The sequence below is a fragment of the Calonectris borealis genome, chromosome 2 (genome assembly GCF_964195595.1).
Source record: "Calonectris borealis chromosome 2, bCalBor7.hap1.2, whole genome shotgun sequence".
In the NCBI taxonomy this organism is placed as follows: domain Eukaryota; kingdom Metazoa; phylum Chordata; class Aves; order Procellariiformes; family Procellariidae; genus Calonectris; species Calonectris borealis.
Window position 1 is genome coordinate 25,869,178 of NC_134313.1, and position 15,020 is coordinate 25,884,197.

The 15,020-nt window shown below is 46.0% G+C and overlaps 1 protein-coding gene across 1 annotated transcript in view; it reads right to left on the reverse strand.

Moving 5' to 3' along the window:
- LAPTM4B (lysosomal protein transmembrane 4 beta) overlaps positions 1-3,861 on the reverse strand; it is a 67,593-nt gene extending 63,732 nt beyond the window's left edge. The window contains exon 1 of the mRNA XM_075141404.1: positions 3,718-3,861. Coding sequence (XP_074997505.1) covers positions 3,718-3,813 — 96 coding nt within the window. The 5' untranslated portion in view covers positions 3,814-3,861. The remainder of the gene's footprint in view (positions 1-3,717) is intronic.
- Between the last annotated feature and the right edge of the window lie 11,159 nt (positions 3,862-15,020).

Here is a 15,020-nt window from a genome sequence, read left to right on the forward strand (position 1 = left end):
TCCTTCCATGACACTGTCAGTACATGCGACGTTGTTCCTTCTTTGTGTTTTACGTAAAGAAAGTGGAGTCCATTTACTCAGGAAGAAGACACGCTGTGTTTATAAATGCTGTTACCGACGGGGATGTCACTCTGACTCTCCAGTACCGACTGGGACACTTGGAACTAACACAAGTGCCAGCTGTGCCCTGGACTCCAGCACCCGGGGGAGATCAGAACTGAAGCTGGCTCATTTCAGCGGTGTCACTGCCTTGAACAGTGTGCTGATACAACTGTCTAGAACAAAACTAAGCTGCTGAAAGTGACTTTCTCGTTTTCCTTATTTTTTTTTTCAAAATATGACACTTGTAAGACTTTTGTGCCCAAAATGTTTCTGCGTTATTACTTGTGACCTCTGACTTCATGTTTGATACAATGCAGAGAAGTATAAAGTCCATGCCAGTAGGATAAAAACCAAAGATTAATAACCAAACTGGTCCTCAGGTTTTGAAATAAATATTACCCTCCAGCCAGCCATATTACTGCCATCTTAATCTTCAGCATAATGTTTGTATTCAGCATTGCAGCACCCCCTCTTAAGCTTTTCTCCCCAAGGCAGCACACCAGTTCCTGAAGTGCAGGCTATTCTGCAACCTGATTAGATATTCTTTTCAGGAAATTTCCTCTGACTGCTCCACCCTTTACAAGTTACTTTTTACACTGAAGTACCTTAGTGCTCTGTGACAGTACCTATATTGTATTATGTATACTATATTGCAATATCATGCAACACTATTACATTATTCCAGATGCAGTACCTATGGCTCTACCAGGAAGAAACTACTGAAACACAAGAGCCATAGAAACAATAGCATTCTGAGATCCATTATGTTCTAAAATAGAGCAAATTTAAATATTTATTTCCTAGCTATTGATACTTTATGAGACCATTGTAAGGGTCCGTGGCTGCTGGGTGTGTGTTGGAAATGCACACAGCGTTCCTTCCCCTTACCTATGTGGGAAAGTGGTCTCATCAGGCAGCCCTGATGACTCCACCAGCACTCAGCTCCCCACTCCCTCCACTATTTGTAGGATCCCAAACATCCAATTAAAACATTAAAAGTAGAGAGCTAAAACATCATCCCAGAGAAATGCACTATTTTTTCCACAGTTACTCAGACATGAAATTCTGCCTCCTGAGATTATACTAACTCAAAACTGGTTCAACATGTGAAAATGTTATTTTGAAAGCCTGCCAAAACTTTTAAGCTACTATTTTTGCCTCTTTCAGAAGCCTCTACTACTGAATCATTGTATTCATAGTCACAGGATTAATAAAACTTACACTTCACAGGTAGAAGGATATGAAAAAGCAACGAGAAAACTATTCATTCTCTAGGGGGGATGTTTTTTCCTCAAGTAATTTCCTGTGAAGCATAATGGCAAACAGTATACAGAATACATGTTGGCGTGGCGAAAAATCAAAGGGGTTTTTATTTGAACTTTATTTGAGGTAATGCTCATAGCTCACGTGTGGTTTGGAGTAATGCAACCACCCAAAATGCATGCAGAGAAAAAATTTGCCACTAGGACAGCATCTATTTTTATGTAAACCCTCAACACCACATGGCATCAAATCATAATTGTTCTTCTGAGATAAAACAATATTTTAGTATATGACTTTACAAACCAGAACCTTTCAACTAGGGAAGCTATTTATGCAAGGACCTACCCCTTCCTTACTTATTGCTTCCTAACTTTGTAAGCTAGCAAAAAGGTTTAGCATTTATTATCAACGTGCATCTAAATTTTTATTCTTAATAGTTAACCTTAAAAATCTAAATATTTCAATAGAGGAGAAAGTGCAGAAAGAAATGTGCACCCTGACATGTTGTGAGTTATTGTCAGTTTGAAGTCATTCAGAAATCTGCCCTCAAAATTCTATGAAGGCAAAAGAAGCAAAGTAGGAAGAGGTGTAAATCAGGAAATACCTGCTAGTTAGAAAAGAAAATTTTAAAACAGATTTTGCAGAAAAATGCTATGTGAAATTGGGGCACTGGTATTTAAATGCTAGTAACTCAATAGGTAACAAAGTCTAAAAAGCCGTCAGGCTTTTCTTTGTATCCAAGGCCAGCTGATGCACTTAATTCCCTCTTCCTCAAATATCTCTAGGTCCACTGAACAGCTAAAATATCTGTATCCCTGTCTTTGTGAAGCCAATGTGAAAAGGCTTCATTCAGCTGAAGGCAGAAAGAAATAACAAGCATCCTGGAAGAAATGTTCAAAAGCTTTCAGGTCATATTAAAACTTACTGAAACTTCATTGCAGCCAGGAAAAGAGGGGCATCTTTTTCAATACTGTCAGTATTCTAGATACCACAGGCTGTGGATATTGCATTTAACTATATTTTATTAAACCAGGAGCGAGAAATAGTTCAACCAATGCACCATTTTCTCAGTGGTGAAATACCTATTTTATAGGACATAGAGCATTTTATATGATTTCTAGGACATAAATGTCAACCTAGCCTTTTTATTATGCTGATTGAATTTATTTAATGAGCTGTCCTACAATGGAGGCCAGCCCTCCATTTTTCACTTGCTTCTGAAGGGAATTTCAGTAGTTAGCAAATAAGCCCAGGTCTGCAATTGCTTCCGTCTGCAATCATTTGAAAAATGATGCTTGGCAAACAGCTCTGCGGGACCCTGGCATCAGACGGAGACTGATTTCTCACACCAAGGGATGGGGAAGACTGAGCAGGCTGAGAAGTGCATCTACATAACCCAAAGTGATGAACCAGCTCTTTTTATTCTTGTGACACGTTTGCAAACCCTGCGACTATGGCAAGGTCGGCTCTGGGAAAGCTGCTTTTCCTGCATTGCTACCCAAGGGATTGAGAAAAGATTGCGAAAGACAGGAGTGGAGCTGAGGGCTTAATGCACCTCTTCCTCACTGAGTCTTTCCCCTGGCTGAATAACGGGGTGTCAAACAACCTCAGAGACTGATGATAACCCATAAAAGCTGCGCCTCGAGGGTCAATTCCTCACTCACATCCTATAACCCTGATGGAGGAAAGAAGTCTTTCTAGTACCTGATAGCAGCTGCCTGAAAGGTTTCAGCTCTCTGCCAGGCAGCCCAAGGTACTACTGACAAACAATTATCTCACAAACGAGGAACAGCAGTGACAAGAATACCCGACTTCTTCACAAAGCAGCGACCAGAGATGATAAAATAAGATTTTCTGCACAGTGTGGTCAGAATCGGGGCAGCCTTGCTGGAGCTAACGCACCAGCGGGGCCTCAGGGCTGCAGCCAACCCTGGCCTGAGAAACACCGCTCCGAAGTTTGGGGGAGCCAGGAAAACCCCTCACACCAGAGATCTTCACTCATCACATTTTCATCCCCCAAACAGCTTTTTGCTTGAGACCCTGGCGAGCCTGCCCGTGTTCTGTATCTCCTGCTCCCACTCCCCTGACCCTTGATTAGACAATTTAGACAGAGTCTAAATACCAGCCTCTGCCTTGCCGGGGGATAACCCAGGGGTTAGCAGTGGGGAAGCGCTGGAGCTCGCTGAGCATTACGCTGCTAATAATAACATGACTCCTCAAAGGGTTATCTCCAAAAAACGCCCGGGCTGAGCTGCTGCCATGGGCATCCCCCTCCGCGGAGCAGCAGCTCCGGAGAGCGACCGGGGCGGGGGGACACCCCCGGGGGGACGGGGACAGCCGGGGGGCGCTTACCAGGTACCAGACGCCGAGGATGATGGTGCCGGTGCGGACATGGCAGCAGAGGCAGCAGCTATTGGAGTAGAAGCGCGCCCAGGGCGAGCTCAGCATCTCCGCGGCTCTTCCGGGCTCCGCGCCGCTCCGCGCCTCTCGCCGCGCCGTTCCGCGGGGGCGGGGCCGGGGCCGTGGCCGGGGCCGGGGCCGCCCCTCCCAGCGGGCGGGACCGAGGGCGGAGGGGCCCAGCCCCGGCGGCGGCGGGCGGGGGTGGAGCCACCGGCGGTTCCCCGGGTGGCAGCCGCACCTCTGCGGGCCGCGGTGCCGCCTTCAAACCCCTCGCCGCCCGTACACGCACCAACACCAACCGGCCAAGTAAAAAACTCCAGAGCACTGGAGCCATCGCAGCACAGCGCGGGGGGATTTTAAAATACAAAGTGGAGGGAATTCAGTGAGCTGACAGCCTGGCCTGCGGGTCCCCGGCGTGTCAGGTGGTGTGGAAAAGGGCCATTCTCCTGGTGGTCCTACCCACCCCTTCCCAGGCACGGCTGCGCCTGCAGCCAGTGTGATGAGAGGGAACCCGGGACGGAGCTTGTAGCTCATCTAGCAATTCTTGACTGGCAAACCAGTAGAAATAAAACTCCATCTCACTATAAAGAAAGATAATGTCGGAGGAGGTCACAGAATGCTTTGGATTTGCCCCACATTCTGAAGCCCTGAGCATTTATATTCTTTCACAGTGCCCTCCTAATCCACTCCCAAAGTTGCTGCTATTAAGGAGGCTGGAATTGCCTCGTGTAACTGATACACAAGTTAACATTAACCTCCTTGTCACTACCTGCAGTTAATGCCCTGATGGTGGTGGGGGGAAGCAGCATTAGGAGGAGGGACCCAATGCTGTGTATTCAAGCACTGATGCAGGTAGAAGCATAACTTCCTACCAAGGAGCTGATTTTTTCATATTTTATTATTTGAGACTTGTATCATTCTCTAGAGAAAATAACGAAGAAAAATCTACCAGGAGGCCTGTATGCCTAGCCTGACCCTAACAATAATTTATTTACTGCCATCTGTCTTGGCTTCCTACCAAATCCCACAGTTTATCATCAAAATATAACATTGAAATGTACTTAAATGCTTCCCTATATGGTTGCTTTGGGACTCTTCTTTATTTCATACATACATGTGCACAGAACAGGAACTCCAAGATAAAAGCTAACTTGGCACAGAGGAACATTTCTAACTATGCCTTATCCCTACTTGTAAAGCCACTATAGTAAATTAAACTAAAAATGCTTTAAGTAGGAACTTTACATAACCTCTGTTCTTAGCTTGTCCTTATAAAACTTCCAGGGTTTGGTGGGGGGGAGTGGGGGGTGCATAAAGAGGAAAGCCTCTTGGCACGGAATTTATACTTTTGACTAGATTATATGCATAAGCCAAATACTATATTTTCAACATTCATATTCACAAATGACACTAAAATTCTAGTAAAATGAAACATCCATATTGACAAAACAAATATTGGAAAGACCAAAGGAAAATCCCAAACAATGTGGTCTGGACTATCTCACTGGTAACCTTGAAAGACCTTGTCCTTTAATGCCAGAAAGTAAGCAAGTTAGAGACTAAACCCTTGTATGTACACCTTGTAAGTGTACGTGGAAGGTAAGAGCATCTGCTTCATGAAGGTTATCTGACCAAGGACCTGACCTTTTCAAAGCAAAGGGGATAATAATTAAAGGGGGATGCAATAAACAAGGACACACAGATGCAAACCTGGTGGACAAGGGACAATGGAGACAATGCCAAAGACCAAAAGTCTCTGGTTACTGATTGATGGGCCATTGAAGAGCGCCAGGAGCAGCTTTGGAGAGGGTCACCTGGACTTTGTAACCGATAAGAAGGGGCAAACAAGAGGAACATGAGGATTTGGGATATTTGAGGGGGACTCTGCAAAACTTAGGAAGGAATGATTATGGGAAGGGCATCGGGAAGGAGCAAAGTGAGGATCAGACAGAAAGGGGTATGAAAGGGGTCGGTTGTGTGTAAAGTACACTTGTCTGACTGAGCCTTGTGCCCGATCACCCTCTCTTCTTATAAAGCCTTTCTTAACTGTCTCTCTGTGTACTCTCACTCTCCACACAGCGTGTGCGGAGGCTGCAAGGAGTCAGTGCCAGCTACTGGGGGGATCGGTGTGAGGTTTTATTACAGATACAGACGAAATCTGTAAGGTAGGATCTGATTGCCTAAACGATGCTGTCCAGTGTCATTTTAAATGCTCAAGGATTCCAAAAGTTCATAGTTTCCCCTTTGGTGTCATATTTGCCAGCAATGTCAGTATCTTGGATATGCTAAGGCATCTAAAGTGGTACTGGATGCATACTTTTAGGCACCTGAACAACAACCTAAATGTCTGTGCCATTTAAAAAGTAGCCCTGAAATTGGACTGTTGTGGTTCCAAAACTACTTTATTTTGACTTACATCCTTATATGGGACAACTGTCATTTTCTTCTCAAATCAAGACAAAAATCTGTAATGTTTCTAAAGTCTTACACAGCATGAAGCTTGCAATATTATTAATGGAAAGTTGGACTTTCACCAGCGCTCAGTGCTGGTGGCTGGAGCGGGGCCATGGTCACAGCCTGTGTGCCTGGGGCTGGTGCCTGGGGGGGCGAGAGTCTGTAGCTGCCCCAAACCGTGTGTGTGTCTGTGTCTGTGTCTGTGTGTGTGTTATTCACTTGCAAATGTCAAACTGGACCCGCTGGTCTGTACTTAGGCCTTCTGCGAGTCCTACATGTAGGAGGCACAGCTGAAGGCAGCACCTTGTCTGTGGCCATCTGTGTAGCCGTCCCCGTCGGTGTCCTGTGCCTGCAAATGGGAAAGCAGCAGCTGCATCCATCAGCCTGGGATGGGCACAACACATCGGGCTCTGGCAGCCGGGCAGGAGGAACCCCAGGCCCTGGAGCTGCTGGAGACAGTAGATGCCTTATATCATCCCCCATAGCTCTCGTATCTGTTAAGGAGAAATTAACTGCATGTCTTCTTTTGCTTATGGTTTCCCATCAATCTGGATACCCTCAGAAGAAAAAAGAAGGAAGAATGAGAAGGTGAACACTAATTACTTCAGAGCAGTTTCCTGTATAATTATTAATTTCCATTCAAAAAGCCTGATGGGAAAGATCAGGAAACATCAGGCTTTGTATCACACTCCTGATTTATAACCAACTATATTGGGTTTGTGTGGCAAGGTTTTGGTAGCGGGGGCTACAGGGGTGGCTTCTGTGAGAAGCTGCTAGAAGCTTCCCCCATGTCCGACAGAGCCAATGCCAGCTGGCTCCAAGATGGATCCACTGCTGGCCAAGGCCGAGGCCGAGCCCATCAGCGACGGTGGTAGGGCCTCTGGGATAACATAGTTAAGAAGGGGAAAAAAAACCTGCACAACTGCAGGTTGCAGGAGAGAGGAGTGAGAACATGTGAGAGAAACAGCCCTGCAGACACCAAGGTCAGTGAAGAAGGAGGGGAGGAGGTGCTCCGGACGCCGGAGCAGAGATTCCCCTGCAGCCCGTGGTGAAGACCATGGTGAGGCAGGCTGTCCCCCTGCAGCCCATGGAGGTTAGCGGTGGAGCAGATCTCCACCTGCAGCCTGTGGAGGACCCCACACAGGAGCAGGTGGATGCACCCAAAGGAGGCTGTGGCCCCATGGGAAGCCCGTGCTGGAGCAGGCTCCTGGCAGGACCTGTGGACGTGTGGAGAGAGGAGCCCTGCTGGAGCAGGTTTGCTGACAGGACTCGTGACCCCTGGGGACTCACGCTGGAGCAGTCTGTTCCTGAAGGACACTGGACCCACGCTGGAGCCGTTCATGAAGAACTGTAGCCCGTGGGAAGGACTCACGTCGGAGAAGTTCATGGAGGACTGTCTCCCGTGGGAGGGACCCCACACTGGAGCAGGGGAAGAGTGTGAGGAGTCCTCCCCCTGAGGAGGAAGGAGCGGCAGAGACAACATGAGATGAACTGACCACAACCCCCACTCCCCATCCCCCTGTGCCGCTGGAGGGGAGGAGGTAGAGAAAATGGGGAGTGAAGTTGAGCCTGGGAAGAAGGGTGAGGTGGGAGAAGGTGTTTTAAGATTTAGTTTTTATTTTCTCATTATCCTACTCTGATTTTTATTGGTAATAAATTAAACTAATTTCCCCAAATCGAGTCTGTTTTGCCCATGACAGTGATTGGCAAGTGATCTCCCTGTCCTTATCTCGACCCATGAGCCTTTTGTTATATTTTCTCTCCCCTGTCCAGCTGAGGAGGGGATTGATAGAGCGGCTTTGGTGGGCACCTGGCGTCCAGCCAGGGTCAAGCCACCACACCAACTCTAGAAGTCCAGAAAAGTATAAATCACAGGCAGAGTTTAGAGAAATGATGAAGTCCTATCTGCTCCTTTCTATTTTTGTTTCTGTGGCATATTACATACTTTGCAGATGGAAGACCTAGTCCCTGCCTTGCAGCAATTATAGTCTTCAGCTCTCATCAGCAACTGACTGCACAGACACAAGCGCTGCTGTGGACTTGCATGGACCCCCACCTGCTCTGGGGACACCCACCCACTGATCCCAGCTCACTCCCCTCGCTACCAGCTGTGGAGGCAATGGCATAGCCACAAATTGAATTAAAACAAAAAGATGCAAGGGGCAGTAAAAGTGGGGGTGGTCACAACACAGGTTACAGCATGAGGTTCACTGGGCTCCAATGCACAGCAATCCATTTTTCTTGCAGGCAAATGGATTTTGAGAAGACACTTTGGCTGCTGCAAGTCGAACATGCAGCTTTCTCTGCAAAACCTTATCCAGAGGAGAATTTGCTTTCCTGCCTCAGCTCTGAGTGAGCTTTTTGGAAGGAGGGTTGGCTGGTGGGACATCGGCACCCAGCGGCAGTTTCTGTCGGAGGCAGTGGCTGGCACCACGTTGGTCTCCTCTTTCCAGGCTTGACCACCAACACACGCAGCCCCCCGCTGCCGTGACCCCTCTGCTAGCAGCGACACCGAACGGCCTTCAGCAGCCGCTGCTTAGCAGAAGGAAACCCACTTACTGGTACTGTTACACAAACCTTTAATGGCCTTAGAAGCATGCTGTCAAGTGTGTATCAAGAGAAAAATTCAACAGAAAATAAGTGTTCACAACTATATAAAACTCAGTGTTTACTATTTTGTTTCAGAGCCCGACTATTGCCACAGTTACAGACCCATAACCACATCCTCCGTAGTTCAAGCCTCCGCGGCATTCACTTTGCCTTATAAGACAAGAAACAACAAACATTTCTTACAGAGATGGCTGTGAATGCACCGTATCTGATTTTACATCCAGAATGGTGGAAGATCATTTAAGATGCGCCAGGGACAACTTCTGAACTGGATGACACCTGAGTTTTGTCAAGGTTCCTAGAGGTACAAGAGACACTCTGGATTATCATCTTTATACATCAAAACTTGAACAGGACGAGTATCGCTGCCTTGCTCAGAAAGTGGTATAAACTCAAGTGAATCAACAGTCTACTCACAAGCACTTGTTTTAGTTGTGCTGAAAAAATGGATAATCTTTCCAGTGGGATCCATGATCTGGTAAATTTTTCCAAGGGAACATTTGATTCTGAAATTAAACACTGTACAGGGTCAAAACCTGACACGCCCTTGCTCAGCCACAGGCCGGCGTGCAGGCTGTAGGACATAGCCAGAAGAGAAATGCAGACCCACGGCTCCCGCCTGCCCCTCCTTGCCACAGCGGAGCTGTAAATCGCTAAGCTCATTTCGTACAGCCACTCGTTCCCCGCAGCACACCCTGAGAGCTACGCTAGCCAGCTGGGGAAGGGCCCAGCCCAACTTCGGTTCATTGCCAAGTCTTCTCTGTGCTGCAAGCTGTTAAAAAAATCCCGTATATTCTGTGTCCTGCTTCTGCTCTGTACTCCCCCATGTGTCCCCCGTGATCTTCTCACTCCTCCTGCCAGAGGATGTTCTGATCCATTTGGCATTTTCTTGTGCTTTGTAGGGCTCACTAAAATTGGTTACTGGTATACTCCTCTTCCTAACCTTTTTTAATACCTGTCTGAACAAGATTGCTTGAAGAGGAGAGGTGGCTTGGAAGCTGCCTATCATTCCCACCATCTATCTGTACTCACAGTCCACAGAGATGGTGGAACATAGTTCAATTGGCCTTGAATAATTCAATTACACTGTTGCCCAGCATTGCCTACAGCACATACACAAAAGGACAGCTGAAGGGAACCACATCTTCTGCTTGTAGGATTAGCCACGTGCTCCAGAGCGAGCAAAGTTGTTAATTGTTTTGTATTTGGCCAGGTTAAGACAAGATAAGAAAAGGGTTAAACATTGTCGAGAAACCAAGGTCTGAGTATTGTCCTTGGGCACAGGGCGGTGACAACTTTGGGAAATTGACTGTGATTGTAGTAAAGGGTCATTTTAAGAGTCCAAGCTGTTTTTCGGCTTGATTCAGAGCCTATGTTTCAGGATGGCTGCAAATGATTCAAGTATTCAGGGCTACAGAAATATTTAATACAACAAAGTTTAAAGAACACCTGTGCTTTCTAAAAAAAGTAACCCTCCAATATAGACGTCTGACCCTATCTCTCTGCCACAAAGACTGTGGCCAACATGCAATAAAATGGGCCTGCTGCCACAATTCAAAATGGGTTCAAGAGGTCATTCATTCTCCTGGTTTGTGTAAAAAAGATCAGAGTGAGAACAGTATTTTTCTCCAGCATGTTACAGCTCGTAATACATCTTAGAAGCCTATAAGAGAGCCATCGTAACGACACAGCTTGGTGTGCAACCGCTTGCACAGAGCTAGTCAAATTCTCATGTTTCAGTACCAAACGATGGACAACAAATTCTTTTCTTTTTTCTTTCTTTTTAAGTTCTTTCTTGACCTTTAAAAAATTGTTGAGAGAAATGTCTGGACCTTTTTAGCTCACTTCTGGGATATTTTGTCATGATTTGCCTTATAGAAGATAGTGATTCTAATCTCTTAGACAACTGATATACTTACACATTTTCTTTCATGATGGTAAACTGCATTTGCAACTCTAGCTCCCTCAGGCCACAGCTTCATAATTTTGTTTTAAAGTTGCTGATTTTAAAAAACATATCATTAAAATATTTTGATACATTGCCCTTATGAATCAGAAAAGCAAAGAGCTCAAATGTTCTCCAAGAAAAAGCTCGCCTTACTGCCTCCTTCTTTTTCCCCTTTTCTGACTTGAAAGCCTCTCAGTTTTGCTGTGAAGATACAGGACTCACAAGAAGGCTGGTGAGCTCTGGAGTACACTGAGATCCAGCTCTTCAGTCCTCTGGCCTTCCCATTCATGCTTGTCTCGCAGATTAATTTTAACATTTTGGATGAGAAGAAACCATCTGTGCTACACTCACTAGAAACCTCAAAAATAGGTTAGGTGATTATCTAATTACTTGCCTGGCATCAGATTTGCAATTTGGTAACATATACTGGAAGTCCTTCTTCAGTGTCAGATCCAATATGCTATCCATGGGCTGCAGTCTCCTCAGAGGCGTACCTGCTCCAGCATGGAGTGCCTCCTTCCAAAAGCACATGCCCCATCACATCCCCAATAATGTCTCCTTCCATGTATCTCTTCCATTTCTCCTCAGGTGGCTCTTCTGTGTCCCCTCCCTTTCTCCTCTCCCTTGCTCCTGCTGTTCTTTCTTAGGCATGTTTGCACAGGGTCGCCTCAATGAAGTTTTGGCTTGCAGAAGATATTTACACTGGAGTTAGAGACATCTGGCACTGGCAGTGACTGGTACAGGGCATGGTGTCCTCCCACATAGGGCACCCCTGAAGCCCCCAGCTACCAAAAACCTGCAATTTATGCCCAATATGTTCCACCCTTAGAACTAGATGATGGGGTCAGCATTATTACAAGTTGAACATATGCTTACCATGGAGTCCATCTCTCCTCCCTGCTGACCAGGCTACAGGGGTTAACACTCTAACAGACTGAACAAATATCTATTACAAACTTCACCGCTTGCCCCTGCAAACCCCAGAATATAATGGCTGTTTAAGTAATTTACAATATTTTAGAAAACAATCAAATGATTCATATGGTATGAACCACAATTAAAACCACTGCTGAAGGTACCAATAGGATCATGAATCCTATAGCAGTAGGGCTTCACCCAGACCTGAAGAGAGCAGTAAACAGTGTTCACTTGATGCAGTATGGGCATTTCCTTCTTTGAGGAGTAAAATTACGCATCAGACAGATTTGATCTCTTGCTCCAATTCCTCCAACAGCATTAGGTGAGCTCTGACCTTTTCCCTGTGCAAATCTTTGGCTCATGGTGCCAGATCTCTAAAGGACCTTCCACCCCACTCTGCTATGCCTCTCCCTTACCTTTCTGGAAAATCTGTACGTCCCAGCCTATAAGGTGAGAGCATGGATAGTTTTCAGCCTTTCTTGACACATTTTTTCAAGGTCAACCACACTATGGGATTTTCTGTATTATTCTTGGCCATGCTGCTAATGGAGTTGTTCCTCCTCCGTGCTCCCCCAGTCTGATATGTATAGATCCCAACTTGACCAACAAGATGCCCCACCAGCTCATCAGGTGATAGCCCAGGGGCGTTTGTAACCCTGCCTGGCTGTCAGGGCTTTTGGACCATGGCATTAGTACACCACTGTTTCAGGGTCCCTTGCCTGTCACGGGGACCTCTGGCAGTCAAAGCAACTGCAGCTCCTTCCCAGCCCCTTCACTGGGGCATCTCATTTGTGGGATTGGCAGAGTTGGGCCATTGCTCCACATTTCCCTCCACCAGCAGACCCCAAAGCCCTCCTCCATTGCGCAGGGCAGTATTTAGAAGTGGCGTAGGCTGCAGACTTCCCCGAGCTCTGCTCTTTCGAGCCACCACCCATTAGCTGGCCATCAGCTCAACTCCCCCACGTTACCACGGGGGCTCGGTCCCTCCAGAGCCACACCGGGAGCACACGGCAAGCCCCGGCCTCCCGTGGCAGCACAGCACACTGATCTCCTGAGGTTTCACAGCAACACCAGAGGTTTGGGGTTGGTGTGTAACTGCCTCCTTTGGCCGCTCCTTCCTTCTTATGCATGTTCCTCAGCCCCATATGGGTCACCCGCTCAACTCACTGGGTAGTTCTAATAAAAGGACACGGGGGTACCAGGGAAAGCAATACACAAGGACTTCTACTGAAGCAACTATTTAAAACAAAACTGAAGGGTACTAATTAGCCAGCCAGCCACCACACAAGAGTGTCTGTAGATAGCAGGTCCTGCAGTCACTAACCACCAGAAACCCTGGCTGTGGCTCATAAGGGAGGTTTTCTCCCTCGGGGTTAGACAGGAACTATCACAAGTCTCAGCTGCTGCCCAGTGACATTGCCAAACCAGAAGACACAACGGGTCTGAAAATTTCAAGTGTCTTGTAGCTCTGTCTGGCTCTGGTGTTCGTCATGGGGAGACACAGCTAAACAGAGCTCATGAACCTTGTGCCCCATCTTACGCCTGGGGGGGTGGAAGAGCTTTGGCTTTTCCCTCTGCTGGCTTAGCATGCCTGAAGACACTGAGAAGTGGAGACATCACCACTAATGTTGGCAGCTTGGTTCCAACGGTTATCAACCAAATTGGTAAGCACAGGTGTCTTGTGTCCAACTCAAAGTCATCATCTCTCCCTTCATCAAGGGGCTTATGAGAAAGATGGGGACAGACTTTTTAGCAGGGCCTGTAGCAACAGGAGAAGGGGGAGTGGTTTTAAACTAAAAGAGGGTAGATTTAGACTAGATAGAAGGAAGACATTTTTCACAATGAGGGTGGTGAAACACTGGAACAGGTTGCCAAGAGAGGTGGTAGATGCCCCATCCCTGGGAACATTCAAGGTCAGGTTGGAGGGAGCTCTGAGCAACCTGATCTAGTTGAAGATGTCCCTGCCCATGGCAGGGAGGTTGGACTAGATGACCTTTAAAGGTCCCTTCCAACCCAAACTATTCTCTGATTCTAATGAGCCCTTTAGCACCTCATCCCAGTAACTTCTACTCTACAATGAAGTCTTCTCCAAGTCTTTTTGATAAATTAATTCTCTACTCATCAGACACTGCTTCCAGCCCTTTCAGTATGTTTATTGCCACTCTCACTAGTGTGGGGATCTATAGGGTTTTGTAAAAGTCTTTAAAACTGCAGGCATCAGACATAACAGTATTTATTTAATCAATGGACAGCGTATTGGGATCGTACCCCCCATTCCTCTTCGCTACTCAGATTCAAACATCCCGTGATTTACACTTGGCATTTTACTACAGCGACCCAGTGAAAGGTCAGGCTTGGAGATTTTTTGGTCTTCTGGCCTGCATGCTTATGCTGGACACAGTATTAAACCAACGGGTACATTTTATCCATAGCCTGTAGCCAATTATAGAACACGAAATACAGAGGATGAGGTGGAGCTGTCGGATAAATGTTGCTAGCAGTGTCTCACTGCTTGCCAGACTGCTTGAGCAAAGGAAATCTCAGTGGCAGATTTTAATTCTGTGTTGAGTTTGTGGTCAGAGAGATCACAGGTCTTTGATTGATAGGAGAGGCAGAGCTTCTAAGAAAAGTAATATGTATCAAATAGTATTTACTTCCTTTTAGTTCCATTAGTTAGATTAGTTAATGTTTAATTTATGGATTCATTTGAGTATGGCTCAACACTGGGAATGTTGCCAGATTTTATTCGCTTTTTCATTATGTGATTATGGGTTTTTCCCCTTCTTTTAAAAACTCACTTTTTTTTTTTTTTAATGTAGAAGAACTTAGATATTCCCCCCAGTTTTGCTCATCAAGCATGTTCTGTTTACATATTGGTTTGGATTTTTTTTTTACTTAAGTCTATTGGAAGTCATGATCATTTTGTGTTTTATTAACGATCTCAGTCTAGTGATAAATCATTTTCTTCCATCCTATTGAGAACCAACACTGATTTTTAAGTACAGTCAAGAGGAATTAAAACAACACATCTTCCATAATTGTAATTTATTACTGCCTGTAACTTACACAGCAAACACTCCCCAGTTTCCTATTTTTAGATGCTAGTCAGGTTTCAAACAGTAACTCCCCACTTTACTTGGGGGCCTGCCTAGGCTTTCTCCCGTGTTAATTCTTTAGCACATGAAGCCAAATGCACCAAAAACCTGAGCTTTGAGCTATCATCAACTTTAAAGCAACTGAATAGCATCACCATCATTACTTTGAATATCTATTTTCTCCTGCTCTCTTCCAAGTTTGCTGGACTCTTGAGCAAACGCCAGGGCAT